General features: G+C 48.8%; 1 protein-coding gene across 7 annotated transcripts in view; it reads left to right on the top strand.

The window, feature by feature from the left end:
- The first annotated feature begins 1,198 nt into the window (after positions 1–1,198).
- The window catches only part of mtmr3 (myotubularin related protein 3), a 28,806-nt gene continuing 14,065 nt past the window's right edge, over positions 1,199–15,939 (top strand). For 3 of the 7 annotated variants that reach the window (XM_061259562.1, XM_061259560.1, XM_061259557.1), the window contains exons 1-13: positions 1,199–1,385; positions 5,824–5,897; positions 6,164–6,237; positions 7,533–7,637; positions 7,822–7,938; positions 10,302–10,322; positions 11,333–11,415; positions 11,856–12,022; positions 12,193–12,289; positions 12,567–12,680; positions 13,102–13,304; positions 14,420–14,551; positions 14,671–14,782. In XM_061259562.1, the coding sequence (XP_061115546.1) occupies positions 6,235–6,237; positions 7,533–7,637; positions 7,822–7,938; positions 10,302–10,322; positions 11,333–11,415; positions 11,856–12,022; positions 12,193–12,289; positions 12,567–12,680; positions 13,102–13,304; positions 14,420–14,551; positions 14,671–14,782 (1,154 nt within the window). In that variant the 5' untranslated portion in view covers positions 1,199–1,385; positions 5,824–5,897; positions 6,164–6,234. Of the gene's footprint in view, positions 1,386–5,823; positions 5,898–6,163; positions 6,238–6,715; positions 6,986–7,532; positions 7,638–7,821; positions 7,939–10,301; positions 10,323–11,332; positions 11,416–11,855; positions 12,023–12,192; positions 12,290–12,566; positions 12,681–13,101; positions 13,305–14,419; positions 14,552–14,670; positions 14,783–15,939 lie in introns of those variants that run through there. The other 4 variants (XM_061259561.1, XM_061259559.1, XM_061259558.1 and 1 more) reach the window with 3 other exon arrangements.

Here is a 15,939-nt window from a genome sequence, read left to right as displayed (position 1 = left end):
GACCCAGTCTTGCAGGTTCTTCCTATACAACATACGGAGAATCCGCCCCTTTCTCACCCCCTACTCGACCCAGCTCCTGGTCCAAGCGATGGTTCTGTCCCGCCTGGACTACTGCAATTCCCTCTTGGCTGGCCTCCCAGCGTCCGCCATCAGACCCCTCCAACTCATCCAGAATGCAGCAGCTCGTCTGGTCTTCAACCTTCCCAAATACTCACACGTCACCCCCCTGCATACTTCCCTCCACTGGCTGCCTGTCATGGCTCGCATCAAATTCAAAACATTGGTGCTAGCCTTCCAAGCAGTTAAAGGGTCTTCCCCAGCTTATCTACAAAAAATCATCAGACCCTACACCCCTGCCAGACCTCTTCGTTCAGCCTCCACAGGCCGCTTGGCACCTCCCCCTCTCCGAACCTCCACCTCACGCTCACGACTACTGTCTGTTCTGGCTCCACGGTGGTGGAACGAACTCCCCGTTGAGGTCAGAACTGTAGAATCTCTCCCCACCTTCAAGCGCAAGCTGAAGACACACCTCTTCAAGCAGCACCTCTCCCCGTCCCTCCCTACCTCCCTGTGAACCTTAATTGTTGTCTCTGTGATGTGCTTTGTGTATCGGTATTTTTAGTTGGCTAGGTAAGCAGTGTTTGGATAGTTCACTTTGGTCACTATTGCTCGGTTTGTTTATTTGTTCTCAAAAAAAAAAAAAAAGGTCCTCGTCCTTATCTTTGTTGTACAGGTAGCAGTTGAAATTGTACTTCCCTCTAGGGTCTTTCAGCGAACTTATCCCTGGTTATGGGTATGCACTTTGTTGTACGTTGCTCTGGATAAGAGCGTCTGCCAAATGCCAATAATGTAATGTAATGTAATGTAAATGAGTACAAAGGTTTGGTTCTAATCTGCAGGATTGTTCTAAAACGGCCTATTCAAATAGTATCCAATCTCCCAAATACAAGTTTGACCCACATATACAACGAACTGTCAGAACTTTACCCTGTGTTGATAGCAGCCAACCAAAGGCCATTCTTAATGTAATCTTTGACTACATTTCGACAAATGTAACAGAATGAAATGAACGTGCAGAAACACAACTCGCGAATCTCCTGTTTACTACGTACAGCGTCCAGCAGATCGATGGTTTACTAACTAGGTACAACCCCTCCTCCCGATCTGAACGTGATTACGCAACAAATACTACGTACGTTGTCACGTCACGTGCGGAGTCCAGGGTTGGATACGCGGCGATGGCGACTCGGCGCTTTAGCAGAAGGGACTGATACGGCTATTGGATTTGACAGTTTATTTATTGTATGATTTGTTATTTATTGCAGTCAAAGTGCACAAATCGTCGACGAAACCCTCAGCTGAGTCTTTCCCGGAGCTCCCTCTCGGTGAGTGCGCCGGTCGCCTCTCTGCCTTGGTGTGTTTTGGCTGCGGCCTCCGACTTGGGGGTCCGCCCTCCATCTCATAACAACAACAAAAACAGAGCCTGTCAGCCAAGCTGGGATAAGGGAGACACAGAGGGCCACACTACGCGCTCGGGCTAACGCTAATGGTTGAACATAACAGCAAATACGGCGTGTTTAGAACGAGCAAATTAAGTTGTTTTTCTTGAAAGGAGTTTGCGAATGAGGCGAGAAATAATCGCTAACGTTATGTCGACGGATCGGAAAAAGACACTGCTGGCTAGCTAGCTAACTGTTATCAAGCAACCATCAATTGGCAAGAAAATAACGTTAGCCTGCTAGCTAGCTAACCTAACTGTCCAGCTACATCCAAACGCCGCAAAGAGAACAAGAAACAGGGCGAAACTGTTAGTTTCGCTAACCAGTCTGATTTTAATAATCGACTGGATTTAGCTAGAAATGCCAACACATTACCACATATTTAATAATTGAAATATGCTTGTTAAACTGATATAGCTTTTTAGCTAGCTAGCTACCAGGAACTTCAAGCGTAGCTCCAGCCTGCTAGCAAGCTTAAGCTGACACGACTGGGTAAGACAAGATGGTACAAAGATGGCTAACTAGCTCGCAACATAAATCCCCAGGCACCAATTAAAATGTTGTCAGATTAGCAATAAATAACTTGGACATTTTTGCTAACGTTAACTAACTTGTCTAATGCTACGTGTTTCCTTTATGAATGGTTGGACTTGTCTAGGTGGCTAGCATGACGCTTAATTGTCATTGCGAGCTGGTTAGTATTTAGTCTGTTGATATTGATTTAGCTATTGCATACCATGAACTTTTATTTTTGCAGTTAGGCTGCAGTATTTCTGAACGTATTGTTCAGAAACAGGCTGGCAGTTCGCCACCCCTTCATTAGAATAACTACCTCTCATTTTACCATTGTTTTCATTTTTTACTCGTTTGCTATCGATAGCTAACTTTTGGTAAGCGAATGCTATCAACTGTTTTAATGTTTATGTTATCATGAGGAATCCGAATAGCTGCACATTCTAATTCACCAGTGGACATTTTCATTCGTTTCCGGACTCATTTGTTTTAGCTGTATGCGAAATGTTAGTTTACAGATGTTAAACCAACTGCAACAACAATGGCTAGGAAGCTAGTAAGCAACAACCCACAGTACATATTCTATAGTGACTGATATTGAGAATGGGGAAGAATCTTCTCACCTTTTAGCTTTTAGATGTGTTGTCGGTTATTCTTTTGACTGACAAGTTGCGAATACGAATACTTTAAACAGTGAATTGTTGTACGGATTTTGCTTAATTTTAGCATATTTTTGTTACGAAAAACACTACTAATTTAGTGCATTGAAGTTTAGTGCACGTTAATAATTATGGGGTGATTTTATACTGTTTTCGGTGATGATGTGGATCTTACTGCTAACCAAATAAAATTTAAATCCTCATTCAGTCACGATTGAGATAAACAGTCTTTAATTAAGTAGAAACCTCTGAGTTTGGATCGGGATTATTATTGGGGCAAGGAGCAGTCAGCTGCTGCTAATTGGTGCTACACTTAAAGCCCTTGTGTTATGAGATGTGACTGTCATGTGATAGAGAACGCTTTTCTTACTGGGGTTGATAGGATGTTTGAAACTTCCATATTCATAAGATTACTCAACTGTTCATAATGTTCTTTAACGTTTATCCCCTTCGTAACATGGAGACTATTGCTTTTTGCAATATGGGAACGTTTGGTTGAAACCCTGAACATGAATGAAAGTAATCTTCATGTTACTTAAAATCGAAATCTGTGTTTATTTTCAATCTTGCGGTGTACCTGTATGGTCCAGGATTTTCTAGTTCGACTGCATGTTTAAGATTTATATCTGAATGCACGAGAGTAAATGGAAGCATATATAACTTTGAGGGCATCTCTGATGGAGATGTATAGTAATGGCACAATGGTGGCTATGACATCACCTTCCTTTAGCAGGGCCAGCTCTTCCATTGGCTCTGCCAGGCAGTGTGATTGAGGCTGAGGGAGGAGTGTCGGGGTTTGGATGGGAACGCAGACTGAACACAGAGCTCACCTCAAACCCTTATCACTGATAACATGGCACCTGGTGAAATCCTGTCTGAGAGAGTGACACTGATACTCCCTCCTCTCCCCACTGTCACACTCTTAAGCTGTGGTCACTGCCAGGGGTGGCATAATGTCGCCATTAAGAGATCTGCTGGCAGGCACAACCTTCAACGCCACCTCAAACGGGAAGCACCGCATCAAAAATGCCAACAGTTGGCCTTGCCAATACTTGTAAATGTTTAATTTGCTTTTGTGAGGAATGAAAATGTAAAAAAAAAAAGTATAGCACAATTCCAAAGCCTGGCAGTTACTGTGCTGCCACCACCCAGGTTAAAACAGACACACCTCTGTTAGTCTGGAACGCAGCTCTCAGCGGGTTAGACCAGTGCACAGCTCCTGCACCCTCCCCAGCCCGTGCTCTGTGCGTGTGCCACAACCCACTCGGCAGAGTCTCCACTTCTTTCCCTGGGATGTTGTTTTTGTGCGCCGAGGGCTAGCTGCTGGATCGTGAGTCACGGGCCCGGAGCGGCTGAAAGGGGCCTAACCTGTGCCCCCGCGAGCAGGGCCAGAGCTGGGGTGGGGACAGTGGGTCATGAGCCAGATGGGATAAACATGTCTGCGTGTGTGCCGATAGGGCAGGTTTAATCAGCACCCACCAGCACTGAGGCGTGTGTTTTTATCATCATGCAGTACTGCACAGTGCTCAGTGTGTCTCTTGCTTTCTAGTGGGATTTGGCATGATCCACATGTTCTAGGGGTGGACAATTTTATAGTTCTAGGATTTTGGAACAGTCATGATACTGACGTGCATTACAATATGTTTAGTGTTGAAATGATGTCTAGAAAGTAGTGAAGCATAGGTCAGCAAAATGTATGGAATGGATGGGCAATAGCAGAACAACTGGGGTAGAACACGTGAATGCTAATGGAGAACGAGGTCTGACCTGTGCATAGCGCAATATGCAGGATATGCTTAAAGATCATTCATATCGTGCATAACTATGAACTGGTCTACCAAGTAAGAGTGATGAGCCGGCCTGCTCTTTGCCACGCACTGGAGACAGGATGTGGGAGAGGACACGGTCAGGTGCCAGTAGGAATGGAGGCTGGACCGCTCTGTGATTGAAGCGTGCTGGAATGCTGGCGGCACTATAAAAGGTGCTTATCGGAAGGACAGGCCTCACGTCCCACACAGCCCTTCCAGGCCGTCCGCCGTGCTTTCGCAGGTGAGCTTTCCGTGGGCGTGCGCCGTGACCTGTAGCGGTGTTTAGCGAAGCGCCGCTGTGTTGCGCAGTGGGGCGGTGCGCGGTTATCTGATTTGGGCAGAGAGAGACGGAGAAGGAGCCGGCGCAGGGAGATAAGGAAAGAGGAAGCGCTGAGCTGGCACTGCCGCTGACACACAGAGCGAGAGCCGGCCCGTTGCATCACACCCGCGGCCTGCGGTTAGTGTTCTGGAGCTGCGGCATTGTGGGATAGGCTGAATGAGAGGGCGAGCTGGCCGCTGGTCAAACCCCCCAGCTGATCTCGGGATCGTCTTCAGTGTCGCTCCGTTCCTGGTTATATTTAGCCTTGCCCGAGTTGCGAGAAACATGCACTCCAACATGCACAGCCTTTTTCATCATGGTCAGCATTGGGTGCTCCTTGCATATTTGATGTGATATTCAAACTCGAATATGAATTGTTTTTAAAGTTCCATGAATATCTAAGTCAAAATACACATATAGAAAATGTCCTCACTTTTAGATTTTCTACTTGTTTTGTCAGTATGTGAAAGCAAAAAAATAAAATATGATTATTTATTCCGTGAAGACTGAGATACCTTTGCAGTGTGTGGTTGGCATTAATACTAATAATGTGTATTGATAAATTAATGCCCAAAGTTCAGTGTGTAAAACGGGGGAAACTTTGTAAGTGGAGGCTATCAGATGAGTCTTGATGACTTGTCTTGAGTTCACTCTTCTCGATGAAATGTGTTTCTTATAGAACGGCTGTTTAAACAGTCGGACTGTGTGGTCCAGCCAGTTGATGTGTTGCTGTGGTTTGACTGAATTGGGGCTGGCACACCAGCGGCCCCTCCCTCACAACACCTCGGTCTGTGGAAGCGACAGCTCCTCTCCAGTGAAACTGTATATAAATCAGCTGGATATCAGCGGGGATCGATCATTTTTCATCACAGGAAAAACGCTCATTGATCAGATTCGCAGCACTGTAAACTGTTCACCAGTGTGCCCAGGGACTGTGCTTGTCCACTTAAACCATTCCATTATTCGTTTATTTACGGTTTAAAAATTGTTTAAAAATTGTGAAACCTGCGTCTCTCTCCCCTCAGAATTCAATGTCCTCATTCTCAGTGGGTCTGTCGCAACAGAATCTGAAGACTGCATCTCCTGTGTTCTCTCTCTGGTGAGTCTAAAGCCCTGCATCAGTCCCGTACGCTTTATCACCATAATCGCACATAATACAGTAATGCCTCTTTTTCATCTCTCTAAAGCGCTCTCGCAGCCCAAACGTACGCTGGCACAGAGTGAATGCCTCTGTGTGGGGACAGTCCGCTCAGTGTTACTCTGCCAGACGGCAGTGGTCTCTGGCTGGTGTTGGAGAGTACTGCCCTTGTCCCGCACAGTCAGTGGAGTGTTAACATCTTGTTCCCCTTCTTCTCGCCCTGCCAGAGTGAAGTTTGGCTCTGGTGGAGACGGTGGGCGTGTCCGGGCCGGGTGTACCGCACTCTCTCACTGGGGCCATGGTAAGAGAAGCCGCCCTCCTTCACCGTGCGGGCCAGCTCCGGTGGCTAGGCTGGTTTGTTTTTATTTTGCCTCCGAATCAGCTGTCTGCCTCTGGAATGGGAAAGTCGCGCATTGATCTCCACCCCAGCGGCTGGGCAGCGGCGTCAAACAGTTACACCGGAGGCACAGAGCCAACGCCCCACCCAGTCTGCATGTTTTTTTGCACCAGGGAGCGATCGATGGTTTATTTTCTGCGACAGACCTTTGGGAGTGAGGTTGAGCGTACCCGATGTGACCTGACGTAACACAGTGTCTGCAGGGACAGGGAGAGAGGGGAAGTGGTGTAGAGTCGCTGTCCCGCGGCGCAGGTACAGACCTTCCCCCTCCCCCCCGTCTGATCGCCGTAGTGATAGCCGTGTCCCGGCGTGTCCTCTCAGGCGTGTTGATGCGGGCTGTGGGCTCAGTCACAGACAGTGATCCCGCTGATCCAGCGGCCGGGGGAATGTGCTGCAGCCAGCCGTTTACCGTCCGCCGCGGCAAGCTGCTATAATCCTTCTTTGTCCCCGAACATCCACGCTCTCCCCCTGCGCCACACAGCCCTCCTGTGCTCTCCCCCTGAGCCACACAGCCCTCCTGTGCTCTCCGCCTGCGCCACACAGCCCTCCTGCGCCACACAGCCCTCCTGTGCTCCGCTCCTGTGCCACACAGCCCTCCTGCGCCACACAGCCCTCCTGCGCCACACAGCCCTCCTGCTCCACACAGCCCTCGGTATATGTGCAGGCTATAGCACGTTGTTTCACATGTGCTGTCTTTTCAGCTGGCAGACACAGCCCCGAAAAAAAATCGAACGTGTCCCTGATTAAATGTAGCGCTGCAGATTTAGCCCCGTAATGTGTTTTACGAGGCCTGGTTGTAAATAGAAGTACTTGCAGTATGATATTTTTGACTTCAGAGAAGAACACTGCGTAGGTGTTTTTGGCGGGTTGGCACCCTACAGGACAGGGTTGTTACAGCGGGCCTTTTGAACAGAGGGCGTGCTTTGAGGGCAAATGTTTGTGGGACGGAAGAAGTGGCTCAGTGATGGTGAGATCGGCCAGGGCCAGATTTTGGGTCGGTACAGGGGATCTGGGATGTGTCTTTGAACAGGGGCCTATTTGAACAGAATTTTAGTCCAAGCTCACAAATGACCTGTGGGTCAGGAGAGAGCAGAGGATTGTGGGTCAGGAGAGAGCAGAAGATTGTGGGAATGGAAGAACACTGGTTCATGTGTGCCTTTGTGCGGAGCCTCATGCATCCTCTCCTCTGGCTGACACAGTTTCCTGTTCTGCAGGAAGAGGAGGGGCAGCAGAGCCTGGAGTGCATCCAGGCCAATCAGATCTTCCCCAGGAAGTCCCCTGTCCTGGAGGAGGACAGCCTGCAGGTGAGACTGAGTTCCCTGGGTTTGCGTAAGGCCACACCACGCATGTTTGCACACACAGCAGCAACTCTCCTGACTCCCCATGGTGTGTTCACGCTGTCAGACCTTCTCCATCTCTTCCGAGCTTATTGTGTTGACTGAGGTTCTCTGTCCGCGGTGTTAATGTGTAACGTTGTCCTGTCTGTAGGTCCCCTTTCCAGAACTGCATGGGGAGTTCACAGAGTATGTGGGGAGAGCTGAGGATGCCATCATCGCTATGTCTAGCTACCGCCTGCACATCAAGTTCAAAGAGTCCATCGTCAATGTAAGAACACACACCACCCATCCACCCATCCACCCACTGACACCTACCAGCTTCAGCTGTAGGACCATCTTTTTGAACTGACTTGAAGTTTCCCAACACATATTCCTCACTGGCCTGTGGCTACTGTGAGATTGTTGTAGTGTGTAACAACTAAATGGTCATAAATGGTCAAGAAGTAGCTATGCCTGGTTGTGTTCAGTGGTTAGTTCAACTTAGTAGTTTGCTATAGCTCAAAAAAGTTTTGTTTGCAGACATATTTTCTCCTGTGAAATTTTATATATAAAGCTGTTTAATTGAATGACAGAGGGGTTCCGTCTGCCAGTCTTGATTGCCCAGACACTGAAATTGCCTAAATCTCACATGGCATGGTAGCTAGCCCAGAACAGATGAGAATGGTTGCATTGTAGCAAGTGCGAACCCTATTTGACCCTTTTCCCGTCTGAAACATTTCACACATTAATTAATGGAGGACAAACTGCTGACCAAAAATCAATTATTGTTTTCATCAACGATGATAACTCATTGCTGACACACATTTGTAACATTACATTATTTTGCTTTGACTCTTTTCCTTCTAGAATAGTCTGATTCTCTGGTTAATGTGCCAGTACATAAGGTTGTCTCAGAGGGAATGTATGAACAGTGGAGGGTACTTCATGTTCTGCGAGCGGGTCAGATACTTGAGATATAAAAATGTTCTGCAAACAGAAAGCACGACAAAGTGTACATTTCCCCAGAGTTACGTGATCTGATGTTTATAACCCTTCACACAGAGCTGTAAATGCATGGAACATGCTGTGCTGGGGAGAACATGGCTTGGCACAGTCACAGGTTCACATGCAAACCGACAGCTAGTCAGCCAGTTCCCCCCATCTTCTTTAATTTTGTGTTCTTTTGCTCTAATATAATAAATGAAAACAAAAAATATGTAGATGCACAATGGGTTCTGTGTGCGGAGGATGCTTTTGTTTTGTTTGGCTAATCGCATATATTTATCTTTCATGAGTTTCAGCCAAATAGTTAGATGTCTGCAATTTATGTTAAAAAAAACACAAGAGCTTCAGAGAATCAAATTTAATATCGAAATTGAACTGTCATGCCGCTAATTAAATTGGGATTTCTCCAGAAGTTTTTGTCGGCGCATTTTGTGATTCTTAATTAAGATGACATAATTTGGCCTTGAAGGAAAGCTGTTTATAATGCCCCTCCCTACTTGGTAGGCTGGCTGCTACTCAAAAGTAATTCCCAGTATCAACAAGTTCTCCTTGAGCAGTTACTCCAGAGCCATTTCATGTATGTTTTTACAAATCATGTGGTTTAGTAGTAGTAGTAGTAAGTGTGTGACCCCTGTAGAACATTTATTTCATTGCAGTGATTAGGGCCAGTTGTTTTTCCTCTTAGAGTTAGGTTTTCTGTGTGAATACCCAGGCTTTGCTGTATCCCTTAGCCCAGGAGATAGTATAGACTAGTTTCCTTCACCGTGGTACCTCAGTGCCTACACTAAGGTGCAGTGTGTCCAAATGCTTATTATGTTGGAGAGAATTTGAACAGATTGCCTTTTTCACAGCGTGTTGATTTTCTGTGTGGTAAATAACGTGTTTACACACTCGCTCTGAGGAAAGTCAGCTGATCATGCAGGAAGGGTGACTATGCCAGAAACTCTATGGTGACAATACACACATTTACAGAGCACTTGTTTTACAGCTCTCTCTCTCTCTCTCTCTCTCTCTCTCTCTCTCTCTCTCTCTCTCTCTCCTCTCTCTCTCTCTCTCTCTCTCTCTCTCTCTCTCTCTCTCTCTCTCTCTCTCTCTCTCTGTCTGAGTGTGTCTCCACTTCTCTCTCTGTATCTCTCTCTCTCTCTCTCTCTCTCTCTCTCTCTCTCTCTCTCTGTCTGAGTGTGTCTCCACTTCTCTCTCTGTATCTCTGCTTCGGCGTGATCGCTCAGTCTCTTGCTGATTGCTGTACCATCACATGTTAGGAGTCATGCACTCGCCCCGAACGGCCCGGCTTCCAGAAACACTGCCTGACCATGTTCCTGTGAAATAGCAGGGCGTTCACTGCCAGCACGCTGTGTAGTTGTTATGGGGAGATGTGAGGTATTTGAATAGCTGTTTCACAGTGGATACAGATCTGCCCCTGAGCCAGAGAGAGTCCCTTCAGGGAGAGAGAGTGAGAGAGAGGGGCGGGCTGTTCACAAACGCCCCAGGAATTTGGGGCTGGGTTTTGGGTCGCAGGGACATTTTTGAGGCAGATTAGAGCGGGTGAATTAAAATACACCAAGCTCTTTAGCGGCTCAGCGTGATGGCCTACATTTTGACCCTTTGCTTTATGTCTGTTTGTTGTTTGTCTATCTTGAACATCAGAATTGTTCGTGTGAGGTGTCAGTAAGTACTCTAACAGCCTTGCCTGCCTGCACCGGACGTGCCTGCTGTTTTGCGGGATCTGTTTGAAGGGCGTAGAGTGTGTTAACTCTGTCGTGTTCTTGTAGTACAGCATGAAGTCTTGAGCGTGTGGAATTGGAAATGGAACTGTTAATATCATCAATCTCTGCTTTAACAAGTTTTTGTCCCAATGTTTTTTTTTACCACCCTGCACCCCCCCCCCTCAGAAAGAATTTTGTATTCCCAGACCAGTCCCGTCAGTATAACATGTTCACATTATTTGAGAGGCCAAACTAACGCACATTTGCTGAAACTCCTGCTGCCAGCTCTGCTGTGTTTCACAGTGTGCAGTCCCCCAGCTGAGCTGCGCAGTCACTAAAACCAAAACCCAGCATTTCAGATGAATCATGATGGCACATGCCTGTTGTTTTTCACCAATAAAAGACTTCTCCCCTAACAAGCACGTGTGCACGTACAAGCATAATCTCTGGTGCGAGGGAGCACATTTGCATTGAAAAGTCGAGTTGAATTTAAGAAGATTTGCTTTGGAAATGTACAAAGATGCAAACCGGTGATCTCGCTATCCAAATCCAGTCAGGTCAGTCCGGGTCCCTGCTTTGTATCCCGTGGCAGAAAGGTGTGTTGGGTGTTTTGACGATTGACTGGAAGTAAATTATTACGCATCTCGTACTTGCCGGAGTGTTTGTCAGGAGCAAAGTGCATCTGGCATGAATTTTTCACGAGGCACTTCACATCTGAACACGGCTGGCCTGCGAACACGCAGGGAGGCCGCTGTGGCTCGGGCTGTGGGTAATTTGCATGTGCTGGCAGAGTCTGCCCTCGTGAGGGGGCTTGTTCTCTGAGCCTGTAGGCCGCCGCTAGCCTGTGTGACTAAGAGTGGCCCACAGGCCCGGGTCTCAGCGCTCCTCCAGCGGTCTGCGCCCAGCTGAGACCCGAGGGGCCGCGCTCCAGCCGTCAGTGTCCCGAATCGCCCCTCTCTCTGCCTCCTCCAGGTCCCGCTGCAGCTCATCGAGAGCGTGGAGTACCGCGACATGTTCCAGCTCCATGTCACCTGCAAGGACTGCAAGGTCATCAGGTACAGGACGCTCAGCAGCCCGCGTCACACGTCACGTACAGTATGTCCACTGCGAGGTCGGGGTTGCATCCCCGGTGTAGCCACAATAAGATCCGCACAGCCGTTGGGCCCTTGAGCAAGGCCCTTAACCCTGCGTTGCTCTAGGGGAGGATTGTCTCCTGCTTGGTTTAATCAACTGGATAAGAGCGTCTGCCAAATGCCATTAATGTAATGTAATGTATGTCCACTTTTTGAGCACTGATGTCCAACTGTCATTCATTTCTCATTAGCCTTAGCTCATAATTCTAAAATGACAGATATGCACCTTTTGCACACAGATGTTAACTGAGCATCAATTCCCCTGTGCTTCAATTCAAGCCACTCCTACATGATATGTGTGTGTCACATTGATTGCATGCCCGCTGGGACCCACTGGTTCTGTGGCGTGTTTGTGTTGTCAGGTGCCAGTTCAGCACGTTTGAGCAGTGTCAGGAGTGGCTGAAGAGGCTGGCGGGCGTGATCCGGCCCCCGTCCCGTCTGGAGGAGCTCTTCTCCTTCGCCTTCCACGCCTGGTGTGTGGACGTGTACGCGGGGGAGAAGGAGCAGCACGGGGAGCTGTGCAGGCCAGGTAGCGTCCCCTCTCTCCCGCGCCGTGCCGACACAGCGCCTCCGCTTCTGAGGCTTCTCCTTTACCTGCGCCATTTTCCCCAGGCGGGGAACCAGGTTCCTCTCTCTTTGTTTTTCTCACTCTCCCGTTCCTTTTTAAACGCCTCCTCCCGCTCTCCGTCTCGCCTCCAGGAGACCACGTGACCTCGCGATTCAAGAACGAAGTGGAGCGGATGGGCTTCGACACTCAAAACGCCTGGAGGATATCCGAAATCAACATCAAGCACAGGTAACTAATGCCGGGCGGAGCTCTTCAAAAGATAACCGCGGCTCCCTTTACAGACGGCTGTCCTCTGCGCTTCCTTTGTGTGTTTAATACAGGGAGCGGCTGTGTGGGGCTTATTCTGTGAGTCCCTTTCACTGTCAGTGAGCCCAGATAGGTGATAAGGATGAGATTGGGTGTCTGAGCACAGAGGCTCTGTTCAGGCTGTCGGTTAACCCTGTTCAGGCGTCTGCCCTTTGCCCGTTTCCTAACCGCCTGCCCCATTGTGTCCTGGCACTGCCAGGCTCTGTGCTAGCTACCCACAGATGCTGCTGGTGCCAGCCTGGATTACCGACAAAGAGCTGGAGAATGTGGCTGCCTTCCGCTCCTGGAAGAGGTTTCCGGCTGTGGTGTACAGGTGTGTGTGGTGTGTGTGGTGTGTGTGGTGTGTGTGGTGTGTGTGGTGTGTGTGGTGTGTGTGGTGTGTGTGGTGTGTGTGGTGTGTGTGTGTGGTGGAGAGACACCGGGACACAGTGGTGTTTTCTAACCGGAATATTACCCAATTCAGCTTGGCAGGGTTACAAAGATTTAGAAACAAAAAAATCAACATCTCTATGTCCCAGTCCAGCATTATTCAGAAAACAGTTCAATATTGATCACGTTCAAAATACATACATTTATAGACCTTAGCACATTTGCCAGAGCAGCAAAAGTGTTTTTCTGAAAATAATTTTCACGGCTGCTTTACAACCACTTCAGGACTTAAATCCGAGCCGATGGCCCAGCTGCAGTTCAGCAGCTCACGCTCCCCCCCTGCGTCTCTGCGTCCCTCTCTCCAGGCACCAGAGCACGGGCGCGGTCATCGCCCGCTGCGGCCAGCCCGAGGTCAGCTGGTGGGGGTGGCGCAACGCCGACGACGAACACCTGGTGCAGTCCATCGCCAAGGCCTGCGCCGTGGACTGCAGCTCCCGCAAACACCTGGCCAACGGGTCCTGCTCCCGCGAGTGCGCCAGCAGCGAAGTGCTCTCCGACGCGGACTTCGGTCAGTCGCCCCGCCAGACACAACACGGCGGGGAAAGCGCTGATAAGCCCTTTCCCCCCCCGCCGCGCCCGCCCCGCCGCGCCTGTGCGGAGCAAAGGTTGCGTCTCGCCGCTTGTTTTGCGGAGATGTTCGTCGCCCGGAGGAATGTTGCGGCGTGTTTACACTGGCCCGCATTTTTTCAGCCTCTCCTGGACGATCTCCAGCTGGGCTTTATCTCGCCCTGTACCTGCCTCGACCCGAGGGTGGAGTGACGGCTTGTGCTTTTGGTTTCTGCGCCTCAGTGCATGCATTTACAGAAGCCTTCGCCTTTTTTCCCACTTTGCAAAATCTTGTAAAACATGGTTGAGGTGCAGAAAATGCCACTTCGGTGACGGCTGTTTTTCCATATTCCGGTTAGAGTGTGAAAATGCACTGGGTGTCTTAACTAGCACTCTTCAGTGGAGGTGGCAGTTGTTTATTTTGTGGATGCGGGGAGCGTTTGGAGAATACACTGAGAGAACTGAGCTCAGCACAGAAGGTGCAGGTTAATGCTGTAATTAGGGAGATGAAGTACAACATTAACCTACACCGTCTCAAATGGGCGGATTTAAAAGGATTTCTGTCAAAATCATTACCATGGAACTAGTTCTGAATGCCAATGACTGTGCAGTTCTGTTGTACGTATCATCAGAATATATACCGTTGTCAGGTATAGCCTGAAAATGGCATTACGGGCCAGACACGCTGAAATATGCTGACTGGGTCTTCTGCACTTCTGTGTGACAGTGTTGTGTGTGAAGGCAGCAATTACAGGCAGCAGGCGTGCCAAGGCAGGCCTTTGCTAAACGTACATTACGTGTTTCTATTTACTCTTCCAGATCAGTTTACATAACAAATACAATAGGGTTTAGTGAAACACCGGCATCGGTACAAGAAATGAACAAAACTCTTTGGTGTCATACAAAAGTGGTATACTCAAGGCGGAATATCACTACGTGTCATTGGTAAGGAAATGCCTGTAGAAAGAGCAGCCTCAGTTGGTGGCTCAGCGATGCATTTTGAAGAGTTGGGATTCCTCTGCGTCAGAAGGTGCTCTATTAATGATGTGATGTTCTGGCTGCTTTTGGCTGTTTCAGACTCCTCCATGACCAACAGCTCGGAGGTGGAGACGCTGGCCATCCAGTCGCAGAAGCTGCTGATTTTGGACGCCCGGTCGTACGCGGCCGCCGTGGCCAACAGGGCCAAGGGAGGGGGCTGCGAGTGTCCAGGTAAGAGACCGCACCCGGGCTGTGCCAATATGGGGCCGTGCTTTCTTCTCTGGAGCCAAAATGGCCGACGGTTGGCTCTTCTCCAGCAGCTGCTCCATAATAGTCTTTCTGTGTTTCAGAGTACTACCCGAACTGTGAGGTGGTGTTTATGGGCATGGCCAACATCCACTCCATCCGCAAGAGTTTCCAGTCTCTGCGTTTTCTCTGCACACAGATGCCCGATCCAGCCAAGTGAGTCTGCACCCCCCCCAAATTCTGCCTGCCATCTGTAACACCAGCCCTCTGTAACACCAGCCCTCTGTAACACCAGCCCTCTGTAACACCAGCCCTCTGTAACACCAGCCCTCTGTAACACCAGCCATCTGTAACACCAGCCCTCTGTACCCAAGCCCCTCTGTAACCCAGCCCTCTGTAACCCAGCCCCTCTGTAACCCAGCCCCTCTGTAACCCAGCCCCTCTGTAACCCAGCCCCTCTGTAACCCAGCCCCTCTGTAACACCAGCCCCTCTGTAACACCAGCCCTCTGTAACACCAGCCCTCTGTAACACCAGCCCTCTGTAACACCAGCCCTCTGTAACACCAGCCCTCTGTACCCAAGCCCCTCTGTAACCCAGCCCCTCTGTAACCCAGCCCCTCTGTAACCCAGCCCCTCTGTAACACCAGCCCTCTGTAACACCAGCCCTGATCCCCGCTCTCAGCCCGACAGTCACCCCACGTGTCCCCTGGTTCTGTGCCAGGCAGCCCTGTCCTCACGTGCCCCCTGCGTTACTGTCTGAGGGAACATCTGCTTTTGATCCTCCGCCCTGGTACAGCATGGGCCCGAGGATCTCCATATGTGCGAGTTAATATATTTACTCAGAGATTCCACAGTACGATTTTAAATCATCTCTTTAACCGAGAACACGTGCGTATATTAGGGCTGTCCACTTCAGTGTTCACTGCTGCTTATTTTATATTGTGCACCCACCTTTCTGTTAATGCTGTTAATAAAGTCACAGTATTCTTTAACTTGCGTGTTCTCCAGTTGCAACTTGTCTCTATAGATTTGATTTCAGTAGATGGCAAGAACAGGTATGGAGGGCGCAGGGCTGTTTAGCGTTATTAAGGCCAGCATGCTTTTAATGGAACAAAAATACACTTCACATTCTCGCCCCCACCGAAAGTAAATGGCCAGGTTGGAATCTTGTCATATTCCATTATTTTTAACTCGTACTCTTTAAATAATCTTTGGTGCACGAAGTTAAAGTGAGCTTGTTCTTTTTGATTCATTATATAGGGATGAACAATGGACACCCCTAGACTCGGTTTTTCTATTGAATGAGGGTCTGATTCATTTCTTAATATAAAAAATACAGTACAGTAGGTGATATTAAAATTCATATCGCCTAC

Source organism: Conger conger, chromosome 11 (assembly GCF_963514075.1).
Source record: "Conger conger chromosome 11, fConCon1.1, whole genome shotgun sequence".
Lineage (NCBI taxonomy): Eukaryota > Metazoa > Chordata > Actinopteri > Anguilliformes > Congridae > Conger > Conger conger.
This window is presented reverse-complemented; position numbering and strand designations above follow the sequence as displayed.